The 23690-nt window shown below is 37.2% G+C and overlaps 1 protein-coding gene across 1 annotated transcript in view; it reads left to right on the top strand.

Annotated features, from left to right (window-relative positions):
- LOC126249751 (protein N-terminal glutamine amidohydrolase) overlaps positions 1 to 9377 on the top strand; it is a 73511-nt gene extending 64134 nt beyond the window's left edge. The window contains exons 4-5 of the mRNA XM_049951431.1: positions 8533 to 8657; positions 8774 to 9377. Coding sequence (XP_049807388.1) covers positions 8533 to 8657; positions 8774 to 8880 — 232 coding nt within the window. The 3' untranslated portion in view covers positions 8881 to 9377. The remainder of the gene's footprint in view (positions 1 to 8532; positions 8658 to 8773) is intronic.
- Positions 9378 to 23690: the final 14313 nt, after the last annotated feature.

Below are 23690 nucleotides of genomic sequence, written 5' to 3'. Positions count from 1 at the left end.
CGCTCATTAGCACCCTGCCTTCCTCCCCCAAAAACAGGCAGAGGAGGCAAGGCCACCTAACTTCCGCTCCTCGAATCATGAAAGTTATAATGCCTCATTCACCATGTGGGAACTCGAAAGTGCATTTGCCCGGTCACGGTCCTCCACTCTGGGGCCTGATTCTATTCATATTCAAATGCTGATGAACCTTTCTCCTGCGGGTAAAGGTTTTCTTCTTCGTATTTATAATTGCATCTGGATTGAGGGTCATGTTCCCACATGTTGGCACGAATCTATTGTTGTCCCAATTCCTAAGCCGGGCGAGGACAAGCACTTGCTTTCCAGTTATCGACCCATTTCCCTTACCAGCTGTGTCTGTAAGGTGATGGAATGAATGGTTAACTCTCGTTTGGTTTGGCTACTCGAATCTCTACGCCTACTTACCAATGTACAACGTGGATTTCGTAGGCGCCGCTCTGCTGTTGACCATCTGGTTACCTTGTCGACCTCCATTTTGAATAACTTCTTGTGGAATCGCCAGACAGTGGCTGTGTTCTTTGATTTGGAGAAGGCTTAAGACACCTGTTGAAGGGCGGGCATTCTCCGCACCATGCATGCATGGGGCCTTCATGGTCGCCTCCCTCCTTTTATTCATGCATTTTTAATGGATAGAAAGTTCAGGGTATGTGTGGGTTCTGTCCTGTCCGACGCCTTGAGAATGGAGTGCCACAGGGCTCAGTTTTGAGCGTCGCTCTCTTCGCCATAGCGATCAATCCAATAATGCATTGCCTCCCAGCTGATGTACCAGGCTCCCTTTTTGTGGACGATTTTACCATCTACTGCAACGCGCAGCGTAAATGTTTCCTGGAGCGCTGTCTTCATCGTTGTCTTGACCGTCTTTACTACTGGAGTGTCGCCAATGGCTTCCGTTTTTCTGCCGAGAAGGCGGTCTGTATTAATTTCTGGCGCTACAAAGAGTTTCTCCCACCGTCCTTACATTCCGGTCTTTTTGCTCTCCCATTCGTGGAGACAACAAAATTTTTAGGTCTTACATTTGACAAGAAACTTAGCTGGTCTCCACATGTGTCATATTTGGCTGCCCGTTGTACCCATTCCCTAAATGTCCTCCATGTTCTCAGCGGTACGTCGTGGGGAGCGGATCGAACCATCCTACTTCGCCTATATCGGTCGATCGTCCACTCAAAGCTGGATTATGGGAGCTTTGTATTCTCCTCTGCACGACCGTCCATCTTACGCCGCCTCAACTCTATACAACATCGGGGGTTATGTATTGCGATCGGAGCGTTCTATACTAGTACTGTCGAGAGTCTTCATGCTGAAGCCGGCGAATTGCCACTAACCTACCGGCGTGATATACTGCTTTGTCGGTATGCTTGTCAGCTATTATCAATTCCCGACCACCCATCTTATCGTTCCTTTTTTGACATCTCCCTGGACCATCAATACGGGTTGTATGTATCTGCCCTGCTACCCCCTGGAGTTCGCTTTCGTTGCCTCATTCGGCAACTTGATTTTCCACTCCCTGCAAACTTTAGAGTAGGCGAGAGCCAAACGCCACCTTGATTCCAGGCTCAGGTTCACCTTGACCTCAGCTCGCTCCCAAAGGACGTTACCCCAGCTTCGGTATACCGCTCGCGGTTTGTCGAACTTCGTTCGAAGTTCCTTACTACGATCTTCATTTATACAGATGGCTCTAACACCAATGACTGTGTCGGGTGTTCTTTTATTGTCGGAGCACACAATTTCAAATACCGGCTCCATGGCCATCGTTCGGTCTTCACAGCTGAGCTATTTGCCCTCTATCAGGCTGTTCTTTACATCCGCCACCACCGACATTCTGCTTTCATCTGCTCTGATTCCCCGAGCGTCATCCAGAGCCTCAGTGATCCGTATCTGGTTCACCCTTTCGTGCACCTCATCCAACGCTCTCTTCAGCAGCTGGCGGATGATGGTTCTCTGGTTACCTTTATGTGTGTTCCTGGCCATGTCGGTATCCCTGGGAACGAAGCTGCAGATGCCGTGGCCAAGGCTTCGGCCCTCCAGCCTCAGACAGCTTCTTGTTGTGTGCCTTCATCTGATTTTAGCAGGGTCATTTGTCAACGCATTTTATCTCTGTGGCAAGCCGATTGGTCTACACTTACTGAAAACAAGCTTCGCAGTGCATTCATAATTTAGTCTGGGTGCTAATGACCACTGTAGTTGTGCACCCTAAAAAAAAAAAAAAAAAACATGGGAAGTCACACTCACCAGAATTTGCACTAAATTAGTCTTCTTCACCTTTGTAAAGGGCTTTTTCATGATCATCCTCTTTGTGTAGTTCTAAGTTTTCAGTGACATCAACCTTATTATTGTCATCACTGGAAGATTCACATTCACCAGAAACAGAAAGCTGCTCAAACGATTCCCTTATCTCCTCATGTGATAATCCTCTTCTCCAAAACGTTTTCAGTTTATAGAACAGACAACTGTTATGAAATAATGCACCACAATAGTCAACAGTGGCAAATGGTGTAACAGACCCTGCATACACAGACATCTGGATGTTGAAAAATTGCTTCTGATCGCACTGTCTGTGATGCCCGTGCGGAAGGAAACATACACCAACACTTTAACACAAAGCCATGTGTAAATTTTTATATTTTTTTCCAAAATTATTACTAATTTGACAAATTAGGGAAAGTCATAAAATTTCATTGAAATAAAATATATGGTTACTAATAGAGACAATATTAAACATCACGGACAGCCCTCTGAGGCCTCATAGTAGGTAAAGGGTTAAAGATATTGGTCTGTAATTTTGCGGGTCCAGTCTTTTACCCTTCTTTTATACAGGAGTCACCTGTGCCTTTTTTGCCAATGGCTTGGGACTTAGGCATAAAATTGTAAAAATGTATACAAAATAGATAAAAACTGATTTTTATTGTTGCAAATTACATATTGAGCTAGTTGGCCTTAATGCTAAATCACTGTCATATAATGAGGTTGGTAGTTTGGACTTGGATCCAAGGGTAATCCAACATTTCAGGTCAAATAGACAATTCTTCATGCATGAGGTGGAGAGATCCTTAACCGAGCTTAATATATATTCATGTTGTTCTGTAACTATGTTCTTTCAATTTGTTGTAAGAGTGTTATAAGTGACACAAGTGTCTCAGGATGTTATAACTGACATGCATGTCATTGATATAGAGATTAATAATGTTGGTAGATTTAGGTTTCTGCTGTCATGTATACAATTTTCCTGTTCTAGATCTAGATACACATGAAATTTTTTGGTGTCCTCATTACCAGATGCCACTGACTGCTGGGTTGTACACATGAGTACTGGTTTGGCTAATAAATGTTTAAAGTGTGCACATGGTGTTTAGAAATTGTCCTTTAACAAATGCCAAGAATGTTAAAACTTTTTTCTAATAGCGAAGGATGGTGGCATGTACTCAAATTGTTAGTCAGAGTTAGCATATTATCATTGTTATTTGTTATTATTTTCATCATATCAGCTGAAGGTATATATGACAGCTTTAAGGACTGTGACTTCAAATTAACAGCTACATAATAATTATGCTTACCAGTTCTGCACAGGAATGAAGAGAGTATGTCTGATACAGTCAGTATGGAGACAGTTTTACCATTTTAGCCACAGCACTAAGAGGAAAGTGCCACTAACCCACACCCGTAAAAATCATTACTTTTGTTTCTGGGGCTCCCTGTTCTCAAAAAGTGGAAAACGAATCTCCACTTTGCTTATTTGAATACATTTAATAGCCCACAGTTTTTTTTTCTTTTTTTTTTTTTTTAAGTGACAAATTACATTTCATTCTGTAATTTGTATTATTAAATACACTACCCAACAAAAAAGATGAAGCACCCAGAAGATAAGGTCCAGTGCCAATGTAACTAAGTGTACTAAGTACTATCCGTTAGTTGATATTTGAATGATTAGAAGTGCAATTCTCTGTAATAGGTAGAATGGCTACCAGAGTGCATTAGTGTTGTATGTGTTTAGTAGGGAATGTAAGAGGTGTGAACAGCATGAGATGTGGGATGATCACTGTGAAGGACACACAGATGCCACGTAATTGTGTGAGACAACATTAACAGCACCTGATAGAGACTGAAAAGGGTCCTCCATTGTGGGTCTCCATTTGACCAGCTGGTTGAATCATGCAGTATCCAGATTTGTGGTGAATTTGGATGTGACAGTGGCACCGTGTTGGACTATCTTGTGTGTAAGCTGCTGTTAATATCACACCACAAATTACTTGTATTCGGAGTGGTGCATGACTGGGAAGCATGGAATTTTGATTAAGGTGTCAAATTGTGTTCAGCAATGAGTTGCAGTTGTGCACTACCTTAGATAACCATTGTCAGTGAGAATGGTGGCAACATGGTGAAGAGGTAACATTCTTCCAATGTTTTGGATAAGCACAATGTTTCATGGTGTGGAACACCATTGGGTATGACCTCAGACTGTGGCTGGTTGTGACTACGGGATCACTGATGGCACAACAGTATGTTACAGACCTACATCCTCACCTGTTACCTTTGATGCAATGGTATCATAGTGCCATGTTTCAATAGGACAGTGTTCATTCACACATACCATGTCTCTCTATGAACTGTCTGCATGATGATGAAGTACTCCAGTGGCCAGCAAGATGCCCGATCTTCCCCAGTATAAAATCTGTGGCACCAGCTCAGCCCTCAGATTGGTCCCAGTGCAAGTGTGTGGGATATTGAGGGCCAGTTACAACAGGTGTAGGCCAGCTTGCCTCACTAGAGGAAACATTGGCTTTACTATACCCTTCCTAACTAAATTGGAGCATGAATCCAGGCCACAGGGGGTGCAATACCATATTGGTAAGTGAGCTCGTGCTGCTAAGTCTATCTAAATTTGACTGGATATTGTAATCATTGAAATAACACCACATACCCTCTCAACCCATGTAGTTTCATTTCCTCCTCTCCTTCTGGATACTTGACTTGTTTTGTTGGGCAGTGTGTATGCGGAAAGGGTGTGTAAGTGCCTGATTACAAATCCAAAGGTTCAGGGTTAAATAGTTAACTGGTCTTCTGATTGTTTTGTGTCATTCATCTCTGGTGAATGCAGTGAACCTGCATTTCTCATGTATCTAAACTGCCTGATAGTCGACAGTGATCATAGACATGTCAATTGCTGAATCTGTATGGTGCTTTTTATGTCATACATATGTGGTACACGCATCACCAGAATTAGAGGTCACGTCTTCTGAAAAATAATGCCTATGGGCTGCAACTGTTGTAAGCCTTTAGGTAGAGTTACAAGGTGTCAGATGAGTGATTATGATTGTGTAAAGACAGTTAGTTGATTTGTGATGAATTTGTCTTGCCAACATTTGAAGTGCAGTGAGAGTAGCAAAAAAGCCTGGTCTTTTGACAGAAGGAACCTATTGTAGTAGTAGTAGTAGTAGTAGTAGTAGTAGTAGTAGTTTCCAAATGTGTGCATTTGTGTGTGTATGTTTTGGAAGGTGTACAAGAAGCAGAGGTGATCCACAAATATTCCAAGTACTCCAATGGAACAAGCTTGAGCCCAAAATTGCTACTTTTCACTCACCCATGTTTTTTTGTAGAATTATTTGACAATGACTGCGAAATGTTGGACAGTGTTCTGAGATGCCCACTTGATCCCATCTGCCCATACTGTCAGATTCCAGAGATATACTGAAAATTGTTATTGGAAGAAATGGCACTGAACCAGGGCTACATTCCCAGATGAATCTTTATGTATGACTAACCATATTCCTTTGTGGTAATAATGACAAACATTTTACCATTTACAAAAGTAAAATGGAATGAAAATTGTGGTGAATTTGGGGTCATTATGTGAGCAAATATTGTGCACAGTGCACAAATTCTGTTGCATATCTTCAGTTACAGGCAAATGGTTTCATGTTTATTAGAATTCTTATTGTGTAGTGAGCCCTGAATTATCTATCTTGGGCAATAATATACATCCTAATGAATTTCTCGCATTGCTGAGATACTGGAGAGTGAGGCTATCCTGTGAATGAGCTAGCTTGCAAATTTGTTGAATTAGGGCCCAGTAGATGTTACTTTAATAAGTCATGGTTGCAAAATACTAACATGAATTCTGTATAGAAGCATCGAAAAATTGGTAGAAGTCAACTTTGGGGAAAGTCAGTTTTGGTTCCAGAGAAATGGAGGAACACAAGAGGCAATACTGACCCTATGACTTATCTTAGAAGAAAGAAGGTTTAGACACTGTTGACTGGAGTACTTTTCTTGAAATTCCGAAGGTAGCAGGAGTAAAATACGGGGAATGAAAGGCTATTTACAACTTATATAGAAAACCAGACTGCAGTTATAAGGGTCGAGAGGGCATGAAAGGGAAGCAGTGGTTGAGAAGGGAGTAAGACAGGGTTGTAGCCTGTTGCTGATGTTATTTAATCTGTACATTGAGCAGGCACTAAAGTAAACAAGGGAAAAATTTGGAATAGGAATTAAAGTTCAAGGAGAAGAAATAAAAACTTTGAGGTTTGCCTATCACATTGTAATGCTATCAGAGGCAGCAAGGAGCTTATAACAGCAGTTGAACGGAATGGACTTTTTCTGGAAAGGAGGATATAAGATGAACATTAACAAAAGGATACTGGACTGTAGTTTAATTAAAGAAATGCTGATGGAATTAGATCAGGAAATGAGACATTGAAAGTAGTAGATGAGTGTTGCTATTTGGGCAGCCAAAGAACTGATGTTAGCCAAAGTACAGAGGATATAAAATGAAGACTGGCAATAGAAGTAAAAGGATTTCTGAAATATAGACATTGGCTAACACTGAATATAAATTTAAATGTTACAAATACTTTTCTGATGGTACTTGTCTGAAATGAAGTGAAACATGGGCAGTAAACAGTTTTTGCAAGAAGAGAACAGAAGCTTTTGAAATGTGATGCTACAGATGAATGCTGAAGATTAGATGGGTAGGTCATGTAACCAATGAGGAGGTACTAAACAAAACTGAGAAGAAAAGAAATTTGTGGCACAATCTGACTATAAGAAAGGATTGACTTGTAGTGCAAATTCTGAGACATCAAGGGATCACCAGTTTAGTATTGGGGGAAGTGTGGTGGGTACAAATTGTAGAGGGAGACCAAGAGATGAATACAGTAAGCAGATTCAGAGGGATGTAAGTTGTGAAAGTTATTTGGAGATGATGACGATTGCACAGGATTGGGTTGCATGGAGAGATGCAGCAAACCAGTCTAAGGACTGAAGAAAACAACAACAACAACAACAACAGATCTAACACCCACTCATGCTTCCAGACACAAAAATTGTGCTCAGATGGTGTCATAGCAAGATGGTTTGTAGTACTTATCACTTGAATTTTCAGGATTCGTCACTTAAGAACAGAAGCACTGCAATTCAAACTAGTCTTGTTATTCCTATTAATACTTTGTCATACAACTCCACATCATAAGCCACTAAACAACTGCTTAAAAGCAGAGCACCTTTCATATGAATGTTTACAAGGAGCATGCTACAGAAACTGATTCTTACATTAAACCGAGAGCGTTTTGGGCCAAGACAACACTCCGTGAAAGCTGACCTAAGAGAGCTTGAATGGAAGTGACACTGGCATGCAGTAGCATTTCCCATTCATATGCTCCTGCATTGTTGACACAGCTAGTTACTTCCTGCATTGTTGCACAAATGAATCTGGTCTCCTGTGCTATAATAAGATTGTGGAGATTAAGGTACATATCTTATTTTGAGTGATTAAGGTACATATCTTATTTTGAGTATGCATGGCATGTCCTGGACATATATGATACAAAGAGAAATTACAATTCGTGTTGAGAGAGCAGTTGGGCTGTGTGCATACAAAACTTGTGAACAGCCTCAAACGATATTCCAAACGTCTGGATATTCTGCATGGCTGTTTGTGATCTACATACTCCTTGACATGTCAGTATGCATGGAATAATTACAGTAATTGCAACTAAATACTGCTCAGAGTATAGCTTTGTAATTTTCATTGTTCTGTGGCCATCCAAGTTAGGGTACTCATGCCGTATTATGTGAGTATATGGCAAGTTCATATTCTGTATAGATGTCCTGTATTGATGTTAACAAAAACTAACATTCAATATATGGTCATTCTTTGTCATCTTAAAGTTAGTGCAGCTGATTGTGTTTAATGCCATTGTAAGAGTGGTTGTATGAGTAAATTAAGGCTCAGAGGCTGGTTAAAATGTGTAAACTGCTTGTTGAAAGTAAAATTTTGATTGAGTTGTGGTCATGACAGTGATGTCTGTCTGAATAGTAGTTTTATATTAAGTTACAATTTTCACTTTGCAAAAAAGGGTTAGAGCTGAACATACAACAATCCTCTCGTCTGTTATTTTTTAACAAATTGGCCCTTCATTTGGCACTGGGGTTCAATTTATTTTGATATTTTTATCATTGTAAACACTTTCAGTTGTATCATTTGTATTGATAAATTTTAAGCACATCTATTATTTGTATTAGGTATTTTCGTGTTGTGCCAGCACCAGTATTTTTGCAACACTTTGCATCAGACAGAAGACACATGAAACGTTTGGATGGTGATTGGTTGAAGGTTCCACCTGACTATCCCCCTATCACAACTCCTTGTAAGTTATTTTCTAACAACAGCAAAAATTTTGTAAAGTAAAAGTATTGGTTGTTATAATGAAGATAAAAATGTGAACAGTTATTTTGTATTGTCATATTACATTCTATCTTCCAGCTTGTTCTCACAATCTTGAAGAATTTGTTAATATGGATCCAACAAAGGGTCATGGAGAAGTCATGAATCTTACACAACTTGTTCGCAAGTTCTATCAACAGACATAGGTATGGCTTCCGTACATCATTGTAATTAAGTTTTATACTAATTTTTCTACAAGAAAACCACTGGAATTTACTGTTTACTCTCTGATATTCTATTAAATGATGTTGAAGTGTGAAACCTGTAATAGTTGCATCTTAAATTGTTACAGTTTTGAGTGTGTCGATTAACTTAAGGGAAGTTTGCTTGTTGGCACTGAAAACTATTTGCTGATGATAAAGTGTGCTTGAGCATAATATGTGATATTCTGTTTGTGAATGCTTCCTATATATCAAATGCTCATTGCAGAGTGGTATGGCATGGATAATTTGTCACAAGTTGCTGTAAAATGCAGATAATATTTTGTGAATTTGTTGCCTGTTAAATACGCTGTTGAAACTAAAGTTTCCTACTGTTTCTGTTAGTATATGTCCATTACCGTGTTTTTACCCCATACCCACATCCTGCCTCATTTCTCATTTACCGAGGCAGTTGTGAACCTATTAATTTCTTTACAAAACTTAAGCGCTATTTATATCAGCTTCAGTAGAAGTTTTTGAAAATTTTCATAAAAGACATTTATAATCATAACAAGAAGTTCTGATAAATATTTGTAAGGGTTATAATGTAATAATTTGTTAAATTTGAATATGGTAGTATTGAAGTGAGAAGTTATACAGATGAATAACAGTTGCTGCATTTGTTTGCAGCTGTCCTAGATAATAATTCATTTGCAAAAAAATTTTATAGAGAAATCCTTTACCTGTATAATTTCTTGGTTACTTCTACATGACTAGTAGTCAAATCAAATAGGAAGGAAGATCTTTGTTGAGTCTCTCTCTCTCTCTCTCTCTCTCTCTCTCTCTCTGTGTGTGTGTGTGTGTGTGTGTGTGTGTGTGTGTGTGTGTGTGTGTGTGTGTGTCACACACACCTGTGTGATTTATGTTCATTTTTGTTCCTCTCTCACCCTCCTTCCTGTGCTTGGGTGGTCTGTAGTTTCACACTATATTTTATAAGTTGAAAGTTTGTTCAGAAAATTTGTGTATCTTCAGTGGGTAAATATTTCATATTGACTCTGCAGATATATTTCTGTTACTGATCTTGTGTATCCTTAAGGTTTACTATCCGTACTACTTCTCAATAATGTAACAATTTATTTGTTTTTAAGTGTGATGTGCTAAGATGCACTATGTGTGGTGTGAAATGGAAGTAGGAGCTGATTCTTGTCTTCTTTCTACCCTTGCAGACTTATGCTACAATCTCCAGATTTGTAATAAATTCTGAAAGATGATTTCTTGCATGTAATTCCAAATCACATATGTATCAGAAATCACTGCGAAATACTGTAAATTTTAAGCTTGTACCAGGTGCATATAGTTGATTATTACAGCTCTAACCTGTCCATTTACAAAGGTAATGGGGACATACCGATAAGTGCCCAGAATCAAACTCAAAACAGTTTTTATCAGAATTTTGTTGTTGCAGTAAAAAATCTTTAGTCCATAAATAACTTTGTCCATCATAACCACAACCACATCATGTAACTGAAAAATAGGAGAGGTAGCAGTTTATGTTTTGCAGTTGTGCATAGTCTATAGATTTTGTTATGAACAAGTGTTAATGTATCTGTAATGTAAATTTATAGTGAGCTTCTCTTTCTATCTTTATTTATAATTTTGAGTGTTACTAGCATTTAATATTTTTCTCTTCATCTAATATATTTACTAACAAATTTCGTGAATGTGTACTGAAAGGAGAAGGTATAGCTTTCAAAGAATAAGTGAAGGTTGCTACAAAACTGTGTATTATGTTTTGGTGTTATGTTTCAGCAGTTTTGAGGTGAGATTGACTTTACTTAGTCTGCTTTGTGGTTGTCATTCAGAGTAAACTTAGATATTTTGTGATCATTAGTCATTTTGTAGTTCCTAAGTAAAAGTGTAATTGCAAATAACCTTTTATTGTCCTTGGTAACATTGCATCAATTAGGGAAGTAAGCTCCAATTTGTGGTAGAGAAACCTTATCTAATCTTGTGATGTATTAATTCCATGGGAACATCGTAATTGCTAAAAACATTATTTATGACACATTTTGGGTAGTCATCATCAGATAAAATATGCTTAAGAAAGCTCATACAAGTGATCAGTACAAGAAAAACATACAATATCTGTGCAATTGCCATTTGACATATTTGCAAAAGATGTTGTGTCTCCATATAACATCTTTTGCAAATACGCCTAACAGCAATTGTACACGAGATTGTACAATTTTCGTGTATTGCTCAGTTGCTTGAACTTTCCTAAACATATGTTATCTGATGATGATTACTCAACCACTTAATAAATAAAGTTTTTAGCGATCAAGACATTTTCATGGAATTAATACACATCAAGTCCATATGGTTGCATAACTTACAAATGGAAGACCTTACCTACTCTTTGGAAAATTGGAATGTGGATGATGGTAAAATGATTCGTGAAGTGTGACAAAATTCTTTTGGCTGCAAAAGGTGGTTCGCTATATCTCTTGAAATTTTTCTGTAACTAACTTTTGTATTAATTTTTAGGGTTTTACATATACTTGATGTGTTAGTTAACAGTTCTGATAAAGAATGGCAGTGATCCACGTAAAATACCTTTAACTAGTAATTGGTCTCTTTCTTCTGGCATTACAGAGAAGTTGCTGTATATATTGTAATTTTCTTTCACTAACTAACCTTTCCTCTAATTTTCTGATTTTTAACTTTCAGTTGATACGTTAGTTAAAACATAATGGCATACTATAGGGGATGTGAGTCATTAGTCCATTTTGTTGATAAACAGATGGCAAGAGGTTCAGTGAGTAATAACATTACACCATTTTGTTGAAGGACAAATGGCATGTAATACTCCTTTAGACACTAAATGCCTTCTGGATTTGTAGAGTAGTTTGCTATATTTATGTTACTTCTCTTTCACTAACCAAACTTCCTCCTAGTTTTATGATTTTTCCCTTGTAGTTGATATGTTCACTAACATAATGATATAGTATAGGGGAAGTGAGTCATTAGCCCATTTTGTTGAAAAAAAAAATGGCAAGAGAGGCAGTGAGTCATAACATTACACGATTTTGTTGAAGGACAGATGGCAAGTAATACTCTTTTAGGCACTAAACGCCTTCTGGACTTGTAGAGTAGTTTGCTATATTTATGTTACTTCTCTTTCATTAACCAAACTTCCTTCTAATTTTGTGATTTTCACTTTTAGTTGATATTTTCACTAACATAATGATAAAGTATAGGGGAATTGAGTCATAAGCCCATTTTGTTGAACAAAAAATGGCAAGAGAGCCAGTGAGTCATAACATTACACCATTTTGTTGAAGGACAAATGGCATGTAATACTCCTTTAGGCACTAAATGTCTTCTGGACTTGTAGAGTAGTTTGCTATATTTATGTTACTTCTCTTTCATTAACCAAACTTCCTTCTAATTTTGTGATTTTCACTTTTAGTTGATATTTTCACTAACATAATGATAAAGTATAGGGGAATTGAGTCATAAGCCCATTTTGTTGAACAAAAAGTGGCAAGAGAGCCAGTGAGTCATAACATTACACCATTTTGTTGAAGGACAAATGGCATGTAATACTCCTTTACGCAGTAAATGCCTTCTGGACTTTTAGGGTAGTTTGCTATATGTATGTTACTCTTCTTTCACTAACCAATCTTTCTTTTATGATTTTTCTCTTTTAGTTGATATGTTAACTAACAGATAATGATATAGTACAGGGGAAGTGAGTCATAAGCCCATCTTGTGGCTCAATAGATGGCAAAAGGAGTAAAGAGGAATAATATTACATCATTTTGTTGATGGAGAAATGCCATGTAATATCCCTGTAGGCAATAAATGCCTCCTGGTCTTATAGGGTAGTGTGGCTGTACGTGTTGTATTTGTCTTTCACTTTTCCGCCTTTTGCTTTTATTTAATATCTTAGTAGACACATTCTGACAAAGTATAAGGAATGTGAGCTGTAAGGCCAAATTTTGTGATATCCCTGCTTATATGTGTAACAAACTTATTTGTTTGGTGATACATTTCGCGGTTACTATGTATTAAGCTTTCCCTTTCATATTGCGCTGTTTAATGTTGCTGCCCTGCACTGATGGTAACCATTAGAAACTTATTTTAATTTTCTAGTTGCACAATAATTTTTATCAATTTGATCTGTGGTTACTTGTCCATAAGCAGTTTTCTTAAAGGCTACTCATTAGTTGTTTTGTCAATGTCAAATGGCAATCCCTGAAAGTTGTTTCCTTCTTCAAAATTAACCAATCAAAGGACTGCATAAAAGTATTGAATTACAGTACTGTTAAGTACCAAACATTTCAGTATAAATGTATTATTGTATTGAAACATGCAGCAGTGGAAATGAATGTTTACGTTAACAGCAGTTATGAAAGTCCTTCTATGCAGGATAACTGTGTGTTGGAATTAAATGAGAAAAAGAGATTGGAGCTGTAGGACCTGGTTGGTGTTGTGGTTATGGTGGTGGCCAGGAATAAATGATCTGCTGTTATGAAAGAGATTACCTATTTCTCTGCTACCTCCCTTCTTCTTCTTCTTCTTCTTCTCCTCTTTTTTTAAAAATACCCACTCTACTTCTGATTTGTTGAGATTTATTCAAAGGTAATTTTAGTTTCTTCTTGTGTTTACGTTGCACGTGACATTGTGTGAAATAAATTGACAATATTTGTAGTCTAGTTAAATGTGTTGTTCTTTAATTGTTAAATGATTTTTAATGTTATCAATGTTTATGAAAGAAGTAGTAAAATTACATTAGTGTAACAGTCTTTTATTTTCGGTAAAAAGGTGGAAAAGGAAAAGGTAATCTGTATAAGAGTTTCATTTTTAAGTGTTTTGAGTTTGATCACTGGTATTGAGGACATTGTAATTCTTCTAAGGAATGCGTACTTTTTCTAAAAAAGAAAATAAAACATTACCCCACTTAACTTGCTTATCAATAAAATCATACTTTCCACCTTATATTGGTGTGCTTTTTTGTGATCAGTCTTTTTTTTAACTAAGACACATTTTTGTGATTTGTACAAAACTTCTTAAAACTTATATACAGTATTTTGAAATTACATTTTATACAAAGTTTTAAACATCTTACTATAAAAATATGTAATCCATACAGTTTTTGAAACCTCAGAATTTGTTATTGTTTAATAATAGTTTCAATATTTTTTCCATGTATAAGTAAATGTAAGGATCAATAAACTAAAATTATAAGGGATTGCACTATCCTTATAGCACTTTCTGACATACCATGCTTACTTTGTGGTTCCTCTATGTGTGGTTAGTTAAGAATATGTTGTAAATATCCCACTATTGCTTTCAGAAGATAGACCTTGAAGAAACTTAATATGATACACTTGTATACTGATTGGTGTTTGGAACACAATTTGTTTAATACATATGTTCATAAATTGTTGTCTGCAGTAAAATTGACTGTTGTATCTTGAAGTAAAATACATATATACTACATATTCTGAACCACACGAATATTGCTCTGAAGTTGCTGGCAGCTACATTCATTTTGCAAATTCCAAATGCTAATTTTTGCAATTAGCAAAGAAATAACCACATCCAACAGGTTATCTTGATAGACAATAAAATTCAGAATAAGACAGTAGCTGTCATAAATATCGACTAGTTGAATGGGCAAAAAATAAAATTTTAATCATGAAAGTTTGAACAGTAAAAAGAAATATGTTGTGCTTAATTGGATTGTCTTCCTGTTGAAGATAGCTTGCTCAAATGTTCAGGCCTGACAGCGATGGCCATGTTCTTAGTAATAAGTTACATGCAAAGTTTGGCATATATGTATGTAGCTTATTGCAAGGCATTGCTTTTCAAAATATCACTTTTAGACAATATTAGAAAAATAAGTATCCACAGTAATGTAGTTGAAATAAATGGCACACTCCAAAGAACAAGTTGAAGTACCATGTTCCTTATTTGTGCCTATATTCAACGCGATGCCTCTACCATATAGTGAGTGGTTATTTTCACTCATTCTCTTCTTCATATTTTACTCAACCTTTTCTAATATTGTATCATTCATTGTAACTTCTGTGTGTAATTGAATTAAACAGTTCACGTAATTTGTCACTTAATGCCCATATACTATGTAAAGAACAGTGCATGTATATTAAACTCCACTGCTGTTTCACACTTAATTAGTAGTATGATTCAGACAATAATTACAGTTGATACACGAGATTTTTAAAAGGCTTGAAAAATAATTTGAATACCTCAGGTGAAGGAAAGGCCATAACAAACAGAAATAGTGACCAAAAAAATGTAAGAAACCTCTATCTTGAGTGTTACATTCTCAGTTCCAAACTTGCATCTGCTAAGTGTGCTGTGATTTGTTTGTTCATTCTTTTTTGAAATGATATGTCAAGATCATATTATCGAATGCCAGTGTAAGTTCAGTTTTTTCTCCTCCGAACTCTGAAATCCCACACTATGCAATCATAAGAACATGTAATATACTAGAATTATTGTGAAGATAACTTCCCAGCATTATTTCCAGAAAATGATAATATGTGCCTAAATGACTGATGTAACAAATGGACTTGCATTTTTTGTAAATCTTACTTAGTAACCTACTACATTTTTATAAATCTTTCTTACCAAATTTTTTATGAGAAAGGACAAAGTAGATATCATTCCTCAAAATACCCCCTGCACTTATCTAACGGAAGGAAGATTAAGGAAAGATCACAGAACTTACCCTGCAGCTTCCCAGTTGAACAAAAAGATAAGCATATTGGACAATAGGTGATGGAGTGTTGAAGGAGACTGATGTGACTGTGGTGCATTGGTGCATACATAGACTCAAGGTGTTAGAAATTTTGTGTGTCAGTTATAATAACAATAATGGGACAACAAGGAAACCATGTACAATGTTCTTCAAATTAATAATGACTGCTAAAGTAACTATGTTCACAAAAAAAAAAAAAAGAAGCAAATGGCCATTCTTTTTCTGTCCCATGATTTTTGCTATCTAAGCTTAATCTTTAGAAGGAGAAGAGGAGGGAAGGAGGTGTTGTAGGACAAGAAAAGATATGAGCAAGTCACTCACATCATTAGCCCAGATTAGTAACAACAGCAATGGTAATTATGCCATCTGAAGAATTTCAGTAAAAATATAATGCAATTTGTGACTGACCTGCTCCTCAATTTTGCTAACAGTGCCTTTCCTTTTTGCTTTGCTTTCTTTTTTACAGTTATCAGTCTATAAATTAGGCTATTAGTGTTTCAGTATTTGTTCCTGGTAAGTGTTAATCATTTATTTTAATTTGCAACATTACACATAATGAAAGCTTTTCAAGGTCTATCTTCTCTAGAATTCAATTTGATATAACATGCAAGGGCAAATATGAAAATGTCATTATGTGATATTTATGAAGTATAAGACTGCAGAGTTAGCCTTCTCTATCTACTATTGTCTTTCCACCTTCTCATTTTGGAAACTGTAAATAGATGTACATAATATATATGAAGACCAAAAACTGAAAAATGTAACTACACGGGTTGCAGACATGGGCCCCAAAAAGAAAACATGAAGAAATTGCTTCATAATTCAAAGTCTGAGACATTTTTCATCTGAGGATAGTAGTGTTCATTTAATTGGGACGTTGACCAAGAGCACAACTATTCAAAACATAAGACTATTCCTGATATAATCAATGCATTTTTGCAACTGTCACTTAGGTGAAAAATTTATTGTAAAAGCTTAATTTGTATGTGGTGAAATAAGTTTCTTGTGTGTCTGCAAGTTTCATTAGCATTAAGTCTTTAAATGTGAGAAGGGGCCCATTTCTCCATCCATTGTCTGTATGTAATAATTAATTTTTCACCTTGGGGCCACAACTTCACTCCATTCTTCTATGAAATTAAATTCTGTTTGATCATTATATGTAATTTGCTCAATACGTCAATTACTACACTGAGATATAGTGAATATCTGGGTAGTGTTATTGACAACTTACGATTTTCCATACTAACTCTTTTTTAGAGATTTATCCACTCATATTTTATGAGCACTTGTATACTGTAGTCATTCATGTAACTCTTATAGAGATCCACAAGGGTGCCATGCTGTTTATCAGATTTAAAGAATGTTGGTCATTTTTTCCATACTGGAAGATGTTCTCTCTCTCTCTCTCTCTCTCTCTCTCTCTCTCTGTGTGTGTGTGTGTGTGTGTGTGTGTGTGTGTGTGTGTGTGTGTGTGTAAAATTACCGTTTTTCTGTTAAGACAAACTCATATTGATAGTGCCTTTAACACATCTGAAATGTCTTGTCATTTCTGATGTTAATAACAGCTGCCTAGAGTTCCTCAAATTACCTGTGATTTTCTTGAAACCAGCACATCTCTACATTTATCCATACTGGTGTGAACTTTCTTAAACCAGTTGTATGTTCTATCCATTTTTGTAAATACTTTGGTTGGGTTGGCAGTAATAGCTTGAACTATTCACATGTGGTAGTTGCCTTGTAACCATAAATTGTGAAATTCCTGTTCCTTGATATGTTCATAAAAATACTTTGAAAGAGAACCATTTCAAAGTAAAAAAATCTAGGAATTCGTGTATAATATTCCCAAAGTTCATATGGAAAAGGGAATATTGTGAATCTAAGAAGTTGTGGCTCCAATGGTAAATGCTTTAAATTTATTGAAATATTTGTAATATGGGTTGTTTCATCTGTTTAAGATTCATTGGAATCTTATGCAGTCAAGTTTCCAAATTTTCATAGATTTTTAATTCAGTTACATTGTTCTGATAAAGTTACGGGTATAATCTTAGTAATTAACTTTGTTCATAACCTTTGTTTTTTTTATTTTAAGAATAAACAAAAGGAGTTAACTAGCTTTAAGTATGGAGTGTGGAGCAATGCTCCGGTGTGGACATTTGTTCATTGCATTTTTTCATTGTACCATTGTTGAGGTATGTTTATTACTTACCTGTAATAATGAACATTTGTTAATATCTACAGCATGTGATTCCCTCATCTTTTACAAATTTTATATATCAGTCATTTTGTACAGAAATGTAAATTACATAAAAAAAACTTATTTTCAAACTATTTGATCAGTATCCCACTCTGTGCACTTAAATTCTCTGAGAACATTGTTATTGCAGTGTTGATGCTTAAATAAATTATTTGAAAACATTCCTAGGTAACTCTGTTCCTCTTCACTCCTCAATACCCTATTATGCCCAGATTTTTTAAAACTATTACCACATTTTATTTAGTTCGTAGCTACAGGAAATGGAACATGCTTGTGAGTGCAGTCTGGTAAACCCTTTGTACTCAGCAATACATCTTTGTTGAGACACTCTACTGCTTTTGTAAACTTGAAGTGAAGTAATAATTTTCCCTGTGAGTGAAATGGAGTTAAGTCACTCCAAAGCATGTACAGGAGTTAAATAAAATTATGTAAAAATTTATTTTGGTTCCATTTCATACTTCGAACGTTTTTCATGCAATTTGAGGCTTGGAAATCATTATAGACAAGCTAAGTTTCATAGTCCACATGACATGAATGGGAATGACCACATCAGTAACAGCAATTAGTAAGCTGTATTAGGAGGCCTACCAAAGTGCTAATAGATATGGCAAAGAAGGTGTTTAATTTCTTTTTTTGTCCAACTGAGCTACCATGCCATGCCTGATGACCAAAGTGACAGATGTATACTACACTCTCATTATTGCAGCTGGTATTGCCCTGCTGCCTCCCCCATACTTTTCAGTCCTAAGTAATTCCAGTATTTGCTGATTCAGGTAGCACAAATTTGCGTTTTCTCATAATTTTTTCCCTTTGTATGATTTTCTCATCAGTTAAGTCAACTTTTTGCCCATATGATACAGACTGTTAAAAATCCACTCCTGTCAACCTTTCACATCATATTACAATTGACATCTCTATAGCTGTCTCCTCCACTGAAAATAATTTATGTAGATGGATTGTGCGTTGATTAGCAAATCCTGCATGTGTGTGTGGGGGGCGGGGTCTCTCTCTCTCTCTCTCTCTCTCTCTCTCTCTCTCTCTCTCTCTCTCTAGGCGTTCTTGACTATACACACACTCTTTGCGTTCTTTCCTAGCCAATTTATATTTGAATCCCATGCAAGTAAATGTGTCCTATGTATGACAATGTGGAACAGGTTGTGTATACTGTGGATACCTTAGACAAGGTTTGTAAATTAATTAAACCATTTTAGGTCTGTGCATGCATCTAACAAAAATGTGTATTTCGTCATATCCTTTGAGTTTTATTAGATTAAAACATCAGTGGCTACATCTTCGTTTTATGCTTGTATCAGGGTGTCACATGCATGCGCACTTGTCATAGTCTTTTTTCACTTGTCTTTTCAGCCTTTTTCCACCCTCATTTTTGTCACTACCCATTTACTGATGTAACACATGACCAGTAAGCATGCAACAGCATGTGATACCAAATGCACTGCTAATGGCTGAAATTTTTATGATATGTTCATAAGATCGCGACCTTGAAAATTTTCTTCACATGTTTATCCATTTCTGAGACACAAAGGTTCAAATTTACCATACTTACGCATGTAAAATACACACACAAAATCCAGTGCGAGGTGAAAATATAGTTTAGAAAGTTATGTAGCGTGGAGAAATGTGCTGCAAAGTGTCTTTGTTATCATATGTGAACTCCATGTTGTAGTGCTGAAGCACATGCAATTTTTTTTTTTTTTTTGCCCGTAAAATTGGTCTTGCATTATTTCAGTTTCATATAACAAAACTATCTAAATTTTACTGATTCTTTTTTTTTTAAAAATGAGTTACATGCTCTGCTGCAGCAGAAAAAAGAAGGGAACCAGTGAAGAAATGCTCCTATTGAGGCACAAAAAATGCAAATATCTTCCTGTTTACTTTAAAGACTGACTGAAAAGTGTAGTATCAGCTGCCTCATTCTATCTTCCTCAACACCTTTAGAAAAATGTTCCCAAAAATTTGTGAACATATGTGCAGTTTTTTATGCTGAGAGAGGAGAAAACTGGAGGTGGCAGACAGAAAAGTAATAAATACTGGAAGATAATAGACAGAGTTTGTGTTATAAAAAGAGGGAGGGAGACAATGGTAGTATGAGAGAAAGAGAGGGACACAGTGGCAGTGGAACATAGTTGATAGTGAAAGAAAAGTGCTAGGAAGAAAGTGAAGGAGACAGTGTCAGGAGGTGGGGTGGGAAGGGGAGGTGAATAAACACTGTGGAAGTGTGTGAGAGCCAGTGATAATGAGAGACTGTAAATATATGTCAGTGAGAGTGGAGAAGAGAGAGATAGTGACAGTGTGAAGAGAGAGCAGCAGTAGAAAGGAAGGAATGAGAGATTAACAGTAAGAGAGAGACAGATGGTGAGTGGAGACTTAAGTAGTAGCACAGAACAAAGGGAACTGTGGCTGTGACACAGGAGACTATGACACACACACAAAGACATAATAACAGTGTGAAAGGACAACTGGGAGTGGATGGGTATGAATGACTTTCGGTGATAGACTAGAGGGTGTGAGTTACAGTTAGATGAGCTTGTGGGCGTTCGAAGTGAGTTGCATTTACAAAAAGCACAAATATGTTCGCATGCCAAAATTTTTGGTAAAAATTTTAAAGGTGCTGAGGAAGGTAGAATGAGGCAGCTGGTACCCTTCTTTTCAGTCAGTCTTGTAACTAAACAGGGTCGTCGAGCAGATGCACAAAACTATAGGGCTATATCTCTGACATCGATCTGTTGTAGAATTTTAGAACATGTATTGTGCTCATGTATCATGTCACTTCTGGAAACCCAGAATCTACTCTAGGAATCAATATGGATTCCGGAAACAGCGATCGTGTGAGACCCAACTCGCTTTATTTGTTCATGAGACCCACAAAATATTAGATACAGGCTCCCAGGTAGATGCTATTTTCCTTGACTTCCGGAAGGCATTCAATACAGTTCCTCACTGTCACCCGATACTCAAAGTAAGAGCCTACGGAATGTCAGACCAGCTGTGTGGCTGGATTGTAGAGTTTTTAGCAAACAGAACACAGCATGTTGTTCTCTACAGATGTTAAAGTAATCTCTGGTGTACCACAGGGGAGTGTTATGGGACCATTGCTTTTCTCGGTATATATAAATGACCTAGTAGATAGTGTCGGAAGTTCCATGCGGCTTTTCACGGATGATGCTGTAGTATACAGAGAAGCTGCAGCATTAGAAAATTGCAGCGAAATGCAGGAAGATCTGCAGTGGATAGGCACTTGGTGCAGGGAGTGGCAACTGACCCTTAACATAGACAAATGTAATGTATTGCGAATACATAGAAAGAAGGATCCTTTATTGTATGATTATATGATAGCGGAACAAACACTGGTAGCAGTTACTTCTGTAAAATATCTGGGAGTATGCGTAGGGAACGATTTGAAGTGGAATGATCATATAAAATTAATTGTTGGTAAGGCGGGTGCCAGGTTGAGATTCATTGGGAGAGTCCTTAGAAAATGTAGTCCATCAACAAAGGAAGTGGCTTACAAAACACTTGTTCGGCCTATACTTGAGTATTGCTCATCAGTGTGGGATCTGTACCAGGTCAGGTTGACAGAGGAGATAGAGAAGATCCAAAGAAGAGCAGCACGTTTTGTCACAGGGTTATTTGGTAAACGTGATAGCGTTACGGAGATGTTTAGCAAACTCAAGTGGCAGTCTCTGCAAGAGAGGCGCTCTGCATCGCAGTGTAGCTGGCTGTCCAGGTTTTGAGAGGGTGCGTTTCTGGATGAGGTATCGAATATATTGCTTCCCCCTACTTATACATCCCGAGGAGATCACGGATGTAAAATTAGAGAGATTCGAGTGCGCACGGTGGCTTTCCGGCAGTCGCTCTTCCCACGAACCATATGCGAATGGAACAGGAAAAGGAGGTAATAACAGTGGCACGTAAAGTGCCCTCCGCCACACACCGTTGGGTGGCTTGCGGAGTATAAATGTAGATGTAAACTTATTGACAAATTTGTGCTCCAGTAGGAGCATTTTTCTGGTGGTTAACTACTGCACCTCTATTATTCTGCAACTACAGACAACATGGCAAGACGAATGAAGATTTCTGAAAGCAACAAGCACTCAGACCTGTGTGTGATGCAAATTCATATTTGTGTTTACGTTCTTGTGGTTCTTGAACATTTAGCTTAATACTCTCCCTCAGATTCATATGATGTTACTCCAAATAGAATGTCATTTTGTTACAACTCTTCACTTTTCTGGAGACAGCTAGTACACTTCCATAAAAATTATGCTGAAACTAATATTACTTGACAATCACTTTTTGTGGCCATTCATTAAAAGAATATATGTGGCAGTCATATTTGCACTTCAAATAGAGACACTACTATTAACCTGTTTCCTTTACATCTTTCAATGTTTTCTGTATTCCGTCCACACTCGGTTCCAAATCACCTCCCTTTTTGTATACAGATTAGATTAATTCTTACCCAAGGAGGTTGGTTGGTTGGTTGTTTGGGGAAGGAGACCAGACAGCGTGGTCATCGGTCTTATCGGAGTAGGGAAGGATGGGGAAGGAAGTCGGCCGTGCCCTTTCAGAGGAACCATCCCGGCATTTGCCTGGAGTGATTTAGGGAAATCACGGAAAACCTAAATCAGGATGGCCGGACGTGGGATTGAACCGTCGTCCTCCCGAATGCGAGTCCAGTGTCTAACCACTGTGCCACCTCGCTCGGTACCCAAGGAGCATTTCTTTAAGTTATCCATAGAAGTGACCAGAGTCCACGCACTTCGTTTGATAGGATTATAGCTATTGTAAGCTACTGCATGAAGGGAGATAAATGCTATCTAATATTCTGGCCATAGTTACTTGTTGTGCCTAGGTAACTACCTGTTTTCTCTAGTATTCATCTTCTGCCTTTATTACTAGTACTCCTCTTGCATATGTATGTATCATACCTGCTCGGGCAAGACCTAACACTGGAAAATGTATGTGAAAGAACTGTCAAATCCTGCATAGACACTATCCAGTGTTCTGTGTAGGAGTAGTACTAAACACTTTATAAGAAGAAACAAGTGCACAGGATATGATGATAGAATCATACTGCAACTTAGTAAGAGAGATTAACACACTTGTATGCCTGCTTTGATCTTGCTGTCTGATAAGCTATTAACACACTGACTACTGTGTATCCATCGCTGGCCACAGCAGATCTACATGCCTGACACCTAGTTGAAGGCAGCGGTCGCAGCAGTTATGCTGTGTGCTTGGCCTGGAGGTGAAACATCCATCACTAAGCATGTGACAGTCAACATGTTAAAGCAGGAAAAAGTTAATTTATAATATGGACCACCTATTAATTATGGAATACAGTTCTGCAGGTGCTGTGGTAGATATGCTGGACAAGTTGAGACAGATTTTTGCACCAAGAAATAGATCATAAGTAAGTGAAGCAGCCATAAACACAGTGTCCTTGATAGTGTTCTGTCCCTGTGAACATCCATCATTGCTGTACCACTGAACTATGTGACTTCAGTGAGATTATTGATGAGCTAGTGAGGAATGATAATCAAGCAATGAAAATTCTCCAACTTTGTAATAGTCTTGGAGATATAACCTAGCTGTAATAAGTCTTCAAATCTAATACTAGATAATTTTATTAGATTTACACCTGGAAGACATACTGGCCACAACATTAATGTGCTGCACTGCATTGACATTCTTAATAAAAGGAAAGCGTTGGCAGTGGCTATTGTGAGTGGAACTTGACCCTATACCATA

This window comes from Schistocerca nitens, chromosome 3 (genome assembly GCF_023898315.1).
Source record: "Schistocerca nitens isolate TAMUIC-IGC-003100 chromosome 3, iqSchNite1.1, whole genome shotgun sequence".
In the NCBI taxonomy this organism is placed as follows: domain Eukaryota; kingdom Metazoa; phylum Arthropoda; class Insecta; order Orthoptera; family Acrididae; genus Schistocerca; species Schistocerca nitens.
Note: the sequence above shows the minus strand (reverse complement) of the source record. Positions and strands in the feature narration are given on the sequence as shown.